This window comes from Lipotes vexillifer, unplaced genomic scaffold (genome assembly GCF_000442215.2).
Source record: "Lipotes vexillifer unplaced genomic scaffold, Lipotes_vexillifer_v1.1 scaffold3135, whole genome shotgun sequence".
Taxonomy (NCBI): Eukaryota; Metazoa; Chordata; class Mammalia; order Artiodactyla; family Lipotidae; genus Lipotes; species Lipotes vexillifer.
Window position 1 is genome coordinate 83,348 of NW_006769710.1, and position 7,920 is coordinate 91,267.

At 58.2% G+C, this 7,920-nt stretch overlaps 1 protein-coding gene across 1 annotated transcript in view; it reads right to left on the reverse strand.

The window, feature by feature from the left end:
* URB2 (URB2 ribosome biogenesis homolog) overlaps window positions 1-7,920 on the reverse strand; it is a 23,008-nt gene that overhangs the window by 10,605 nt on the left and 4,483 nt on the right. Inside the window, exons 4-6 of the mRNA XM_007445874.1 lie at window positions 5,673-7,920; window positions 2,353-2,513; window positions 682-792 (exon numbers count right to left, since the gene is read on the reverse strand). The exon at window positions 5,673-7,920 is cut by the window's right edge and continues 1 nt beyond it. Coding sequence (XP_007445936.1) covers window positions 682-792; window positions 2,353-2,513; window positions 5,673-7,920 — 2,520 coding nt within the window. The remainder of the gene's footprint in view (window positions 1-681; window positions 793-2,352; window positions 2,514-5,672) is intronic.

Here is a 7,920-nt window from a genome sequence, read left to right on the forward strand (position 1 = left end):
TGGGGCACGACCCCGTGTCCCCTGCATCGGCAGGCGGACTCTCAACCACTGCGCCACCAGGGAAGCCCCCTTTATTATTATTATTTTTTGACACCAGACTCTTTTGAGGGCAGGAACACAGACAGCGCCCACCGGAACCAGGCTTTTGTTCTAATGAAACAAAAAGTCATGTGACTACTGTGTATGTTCACACATGCCAAAATTTAACATCTGCATGGGATTAACAATCGTCTATCTGCAACGTTACTATCCTAGTCTAGACCCATTTTTTTTCTCACTGAATCGTCACTTAAACACACATATTCCTACACATGAATGAATGCACTAAACTGCCCACAGAATTTCGTGTGGACACAGAGAGGCCCGGGACTCCTTCTCCTGTCATCTAATTTAAATGGAAGCCTCCTGTGGGCACCATGTTCCTTCCATTACAGACCACGAATGCTTTCTGACTCCCAAGGGCCTTCACATCACATCTACTGATGACACTACGTGTGCAACCAGACAGAGGTGCTGCCTGGACACCCAGACAGAAAAGCAATGTGGTTACAGCCATCTTCAGGACACGCCCCCGAAAACACACTCTGCATAATAAAACCAGAGCGTGACAGAAGCAGAAGCGCCGCCCCGTCTGTATGTGAAAGGCAGGGGCAGGGGGCCGCACAACCCAGAGGTACTCACCATTAGAGCCATGACCATCTGTGGGCACGCACGCCAGAACAAACTGGCCTTCTCGCCACCAAATGGGCAGTGCAAGAGCAGCTTGACCAACGTCACAGCCGACAAAACAGCCTAGGGGACAAGGAAAAACACTCAACAGTCGGAGGAGCCAGCCTCTCTGGGGAAGCCCAGCTCGGGAAGCAGGCTGGTCACTGGCGCTGCGACAAAGCAGAGCCCGTTAGAGCCCTGTGCTGCGGCAGGGACGAGACCCAGCTTGGGTCAAGTGCTGAGCGTGGTGCCCTTCATGTCACCTGCGGGAAAAAATGAACAAGGTGAGCAGACTGTGGCAGAGGAAGGGCCTTCTCTGTAGCGTCTCACTAAATTGAACACGTAAACGTGCCAGGACAGTAAAACAAAAGAGGCCACGGCGATCTAATCAGAGGCCCGTCTCGTCAAGGTGGCGTCGGAAGAGGAGGCTGCTGTAACTCACCCGCGAGAACGGCACGTGCCTAGGGGTGAAAGGAAACACGGACAACGTGCGACAATTAGACCAGGTGCCAGGATGACAGGTGACGGTTTCCGACCATGGGAAGGGAGGGGAAGGGACTCAGTGACCCGTGCTGGGCATCTCTCAGCATCCGCTTCATCCACTGGCCCCTTCCTCCTGCCCCTAACGCTGCAGAGCCCACACCACGAAATCCTGGCTTCTGCCCTTTGCTCCCTCTGACCACAACCCCCCCAGCCCGAGCTCTGTGTGTCTCCCCACTGTGGGTCTGCTGACCGGCACCCCCATGCCCCCATCTCCTGGCACTCACCTGCGCTCACTGCGCTGTGCACGCGCTAGCCCCTCCCTGTTTCCATAGCAACGCCCCCCAGCCCCACCCAAAGCCTCACCTCCTCCACGAGTCTCCTCTGACCATCTGACGGGCTTACGTAGAAGTTTATGGTTTGTCTCCCCTGGCTTGCTGAAGGGAAGCCCAGAGGCCTTCTCAAAGCTGAGCCCATCGTGCTGCACACGCACCGTGCACACTTCCAGAGGGAGGAGGGTGGCAGCAGAGATGGGCCTCGCGCTCACACAGAGGAGCTGTGAGTCCTCCCTGCTGCCCCCAATCTGCCCTCTCCAGCTCTCCTCCCACCCAAGGCAAAACCCGGCTCCTGGGTGCCGATTATCACCAGCAGTCAAGAAGCCACTCATATGGCAGAGAAAGCTCAGAACCAAAAGGCCTGGGCCGCCACCCTGGGCCCAGACAGTGAGCTCCCGGCCTTCCTCTGCCTGTGTGAGCAGGGACAGCCTCTGGCCGGTCCGGCACTCAGGGCCGTTCAGGGGACCAAACTCAAGCACATCCGCTCCGTGCAGAGGCTCCCAGACACACAGGCTGAGCGGGAGTGAGGGGCTTCGTTAGCAACTACCAAACAGACTAGGGGTCTAAGGACCAAAGGGCAGCTCGTCACCCTGAAAGAGCCTCAAATGGGACCCAGGCTATGTGACCAAACCAAGTAAAAGCAGAAGTACGATGTGAGAGGTCTCACACAATGGATGTGAATGTAACTTTTTACGTGTCAGTATACGAGTACAGATTGATTTTGCACGTTTGTTTAGTTTCAGCGCTGACACCGCACTGCAAGTAACTTTTCCCATTGAAGCCCATATCACTTACGTGCTGCCACGCAAGAGAGAAAGGAGCAACCCACCTGCAGATCTGCTCTCCACGTGTTACTGATGTCCAGTCCCTGGAGGATACTCTGCAGCGCCATCCGGAAGTCCTCTGTCGTCCCAACCTCTAACATTTGGGTGAACAAGGCTCCCAAATGAGGCTCTATCTCCTCAACTACCTGAACCGGAATCGCAGGATCTGCGAGGAAAACAAAACTGCTGTGATAGACAAGGGGCAGGTGAAATGGTGTACAGCTGCTAAAGGTCAGCATCTCAGGGACACAGAAACGGTCATGGTGCAGGTCAAAACTGCAGGGCACATTCACAGCATGACACCACCCTCTCACACCCAGCACTTGTGCTCTGTCCATGGCACCTGTGCCCTGCCTGCATTATCTGTGCCCTGCCCGCGGCACCTGCGCCCTGCCCGCAGCACCTGGGCCCTGCCCGCGGCACCTGGGCCCTGCCCATGGCACCTGGGCCCTGCCCGTGGCACCTGTGCCCTGCCCGCGGCACCTGTGCCCTGCACCCGGCACCTGTGCCCTGCCCATGGCACCTGTGCCCTGCACCTGGCACCTGGGCCCTGCCCGTGGCACCTGTGCCCTGCCCGCGGCACCTGTGCCCTGCCCGCGGCACCTGTGCCCTGCCCACGGCACTTGTGGCCTGAACCCGGCACTTGTGCCCTGCCCGCGGCACCTGTGCCCTGCACCCGGCACCTGTGCCCTGCCCACGGCACTTGTGGCCTGAACCAGCACCTATGCCCTGTCCGCGGCACCTGTGCCCTGCATCCGGTACCTGTGCCCTGCACCTGGCACCTGTGTCCTGAACCCGGCACCTGTGCCCTGCCCGCGGCACCTGTGCCCTGCACCCAGCCCGAAGAAAAGCCCGAGAGAATAAGGAGGAAGATGATGCCCAGCAGGGCTTGTCTCTGGACCACGGGAGACAGGTGACAGGCACTTTCTTTATACTCTTTTTCTACTTTGTTATATTCTTTTATGCAATGAATAGGGGCACAGGCGTGGGGTGGTGCTTTTACACAGACGGGGATGTTGAAGAGATGGAAAGAACCCCAAGCTTGTGGGGACTGCCCGCTGCAGTCACCCAGTTGTTCCCACTTAATGCAGGACAGCCTTCTGAAGTAAACCCAGTGTCCCCAGGTTTCATCAGAGAGCCCATGGTTAGGGAGTTCAGGGCCCTTTACAATCTGACTCCAGAGTAACTTTCCAGCCCCGTTCCAGCCAGCAGACTATCCCACACTGCAGAAGACACTCCTACGCCCCAGTCTTTGCTTACGGGGCGCGGGCGGGACCAAGGCTTCGAGAGAGAACATCTAGGTCCAAGTGTTCCATAAACTGTAAGATCCTGGATGCAGGACCTCTCTGGGCCTCAATTCCCTCATCCGTGAAATGGGTAGAACAGCACCAACTCCTGCGGTTGGCAAATCAAAGAAAGGGCACCGCAGACTCCCATCCCTGGGAAGATGAGTGTCAGCACGGCCACCTTACCCACCCTCCCTTCACCCACCTCCCATGGCGGAGGCCTCGCCTGCCTGCACAATCCACCGCTCTGGTCATTTCAGAGCCTTTCCTCACCCTGTGACTCAGGTAACTTGTGTGAATATCTGTTTACTAAATTAGACAAGTCAAAATCAACAGCTCATTCATCTCCAGAGAGGGACACAGTTCCACATATATATGAAGTGTTTTTAAAACTGACGGGTTCTTATAATTGAACTGAGGCAGCTGTTTCCCCTGTCAGAGAGCATTTCTTACAAATGCTCATTTTTCTGAGCTGAAACCTACCTGAATCACCCCCGAGGACCCAGGTGGTCACCTTAACCCTCCCTCTCCCAGCCCAAAGCCTTGGGCCACTCCCCCCTTGGCCTTTGCTCCAGACCTCCCACCACCCTGGTCCCTTCTCTAGGCCCAGTCTAGCAGCTCAGGTGCCTGAGGTCTGGGCCCTGGGGCAGTGCTCAGGCTTGAGGTCTGGGGGAGCAGTGGGATGGCTGGCCTCACCCCCGACCGCGGCTCTGCCCCCAAAGTCAAAGGTACCACCTGTCCAAGGACACACAGTTAGGACTTAGGGGCCACCTCCATTGCAGGGATAAAGGTGGACACTGCGTTCTGCAGGGGGTTGCAGGGATAAAGGGGGACACTGCATTCTGTCTAACGAAGGGGCAGGGGGGGTCAGAGCTTCGGCCCACCTGGGGCCATATCTTAGGACGTTCGTTTAGAATGCTCTAACCAGTGTTAACAGAGGACTGAATTTCAGCCCCCGTTACGAAGGTGACACCATTCCCTAAGACAGTAGCTGACAGGGTGAGACAGAACACATGAGACCGAAGTCTTTCAGTCAATCCACAACCAGGGCAGATCAGAAAGGGGGGCAGCAGAGTGTCCTTCAGGTTACAGCATCCCAGCCCTGGCCTTGGCCCAGGCGGCCTTGCTTCCTACAGGGGCCCAGAGAACACCTGTGTGTGCTGTGATGGCTGGGCTAGGCTGGCAGACTCCCCAGCCCCAACTCAGAGGACTACCCTAACTAGCCTCCACCTCAGTACCAACCAAACAAGAAGAAAATGGACCCACGCCAACTGGGAACAGTGCCACCTTGATGAGCTCAAGTTAGGGACGGACCCTAGCCTGCTAACCTCTGACCTCGGGGACAGCAGGAAGTGACTGTCCTGCTGGAGAGAATGAAGACACCGGCTGGGTTTTCAGTCCTGATTAGCTGGCCTGCAAGGGTGACATCCGACTACAACACTGCGATGACATCACAGGCTGAGCCTCTGTCCAATCAGCACCCACAGCCCCACGACGCCTGGTACCACACTGAGACCTGCGGGACGATATCCTGCCCTCAAGGAATTTTATGAGGTTCCCTATAAATTAAGTCACTTGGAGTTTTGAAAAGTTGGCAGACTTTACCTTTCTGAAGTCCACTGATGGCGCTGAAGATCTGATACTGAAGGGCCTACGAATAAAGATGAAACTATCTATGTTGACCTCTGGGGCCAGGACAGAAAAAGGCTAAAACAGAGAAGAGTGGTTCAAAACTATAAACTAGAACAATCTCCAAAATAAGTGAAAAACTGAAGTGCAAAACAATATACCTAAAGGCTGCTGTTTGTCTAAAAAGCAGGTAAAACAACTGTGGAGGTAACTGCTTACAGGTGCAGAGAAGGCAGACGCCGGAAACGAACTCCGGGGAGGGAGAGTTTCTCCCAGGTCATTGTGCGGTGCCTTCGGAAATGCAGACCTGCTCCAAAAAGGAGAGGGGGAGCAACTCACCTGGCTGCCGCTTAGCGACCTCTCACCAAAAGCTCCCCAGTACAGAGCCAGCTCAAGAGAAAACGTCTCACCTGCAAGGACTTTTCTCACAGATTGAAACACGGAGGTAAACACAGACTCCTTCTGGGGGTGCAGTTCTGGGACTAAAAAGAACAGAGTCAAAAACTGCACAGCTGCCTGGAGAGATGGGGTGTCTCCTGCTAGAGCCGGCAACTCCGACAGGATCTGAGAGTAGACGGCCTGGTAGAGGGCGGCATGGGGCAGCAGCACGTGGTCCGTCCCGCCGAGCCCGGAGCACAGGGCCACATCGGCCTCCAAGAGCGAGGCGACCGACGAGAGGACGGGCGGCGGGAGGCGGCAGCCCCGGGCCCTGCGGGCGGCGCAGAGCTGGAGCACGGCCCCCGCCTGCAGCACGGCCGCCTCCAATAGCTCGCGCGATGCTTCCGGGGCCTCGTGCTGCTTCTGCTCCTTGACCAACGGCCCCAGCACCTGGCACAGCTTGGTTAAGGACACCAGAAGGAGCTGCTGGCCCAGAGGTGTCTGATCTTCCGACCATGTGCCTGGAGCTGCTTCAGGGCACAGCTGGGACCTCGAGAGGAACGCAAGGATTTTCCCAAAATTGAGCCCCGGGCTGAGCTTCCTCTGGAGGAGCACCTGCAGTGGCTGTTCTAAGAACGTCCCCACCACCTGGAGGAATTCCAGCCAAGAGGGGTCGTCCACGTCCACAATAAACCTCCTACTGGCTTTGAACAAGGAGGTCAGCGTGATCTCAAAGACATCGCTAACGTACATGACCCTGAGCACCGACTGGGCGCTCTTCCCTCTCTGCAGGTAACCGAGAAGCCGGTAGCACGTCATCAAGAACCTGAGGGTCAGCGAGGGGGAGCAAGAACTGCCCAGCACGGTGCTGGCCAGGGACAGCAGCAGGAGAACACAATGCACGTGGGAGGGGGGCGGGAGGCTGTCCAGCTGCAGAGCAGAAAGAACCTCCAAAAGCCGAAGAATGCTCTCCAGCTGCTCTCCCTCCAGCTGGACGGGGGAGTCACCCCTGGCCAAGGAGAGTAAGTTTTGGGCGATTTCTCCCCTCGGCTCTACACCTTCAGATCCGACCTTTGGAAATCTGCTTTCCCCATGAGCCACGACCGCATAATCCCCTTCAGAAAGCCAGGGCAGCTGCTGGCGGAGAAGAGCAGGGCCCCCCCGGGCGCCGGCACACAGGATGCCGGCGCAGCTCGCGGTCACGCGCAGGAAGAGCGCAGAGTGGAGGGCCTGCATTTCGGGCAGGAGAGGGCTGTGAAGGACGGCCTTCGATATTTCTTCAAGTGTGATGTCTGGCTGCTCCGCCGCCGGGCCTTCCTGGGCTTTGCTCGTTGGCAAAGTTCTCAGCAGGACGCCGGCCAGATACCGCAGGTCGTCTGGACAAAGATAGGATGCTAAGATGGTGATATTGGACATGACCAAGTGCCAGTGGGCGACGGGGTAGGTGAGCGCACTCACTGTCCCCACCTGGCCGTCCCAGGAGGCCGTGGTCCCCCGGGTCAGGCTCGCTCTCCCGGAGCCCAGGATGTAGGCGGCATCGCGCCTCAGAGCGAGGAGGGCTTCTTCAGACTGGGCGCTCGCTTGCAGCAAGGTGTTTTTCATCCTCTGCAGGTGGAGCTGCTCCAAGCAGTACCTGCCGAGGGAGTCGGACTGGGCCGCAAACTCCTCTATCTCCTTCCACTGCCTGGCCTCCACGCCCGGGAGCAGCGGGGGGAGGCTCGAGGGTTCCGGGGTGGTGCCCACGAGGGCCCTGGGCTCAGAGCGGTACGGGTCGCAGCTCAAGCCCAGCACAGTGTCCACCTGGGCCCAGGTGTGGGCGAGCAGGAGCGCAGAGTCACCGACCCTCTGTCGCCAGGGCTCGGGCACCGAGGGCCAGGGCTTGCAGAGGAGGTCCAGCAAGGGCTTCACGAGGCCCCGCAGCGTCTCGTCCATGGTGCGCCGCATGCGCCTGACCACGGGCAGGGGCGAGTCGCCATCCAGGCTCCGCGCGTGGACCATGACACAGTGCAGCAGCGAGCTCAGTGACAGGGACTTCAGGGCCATGTCCATGTCACCCCGCAAATCAGGCAGGACCAGAGACTGGAAGCTCTCCAGGATGAGGGCCCAGGCGTCCAGGACCTGACTCGGGGGCAGATCCGGGAGGCACTCGCGGAGCACAGCAGCGGGGCCCGCGGACAGCACAGGCAGCCTGAGCGCCTCGGCCGCGGGGCGACAGATCACCCCCAGCACCTCCCCGAACAGCCGGGGCACCTGCCGGAGCTTGGCGAATGTCTGGAAGAG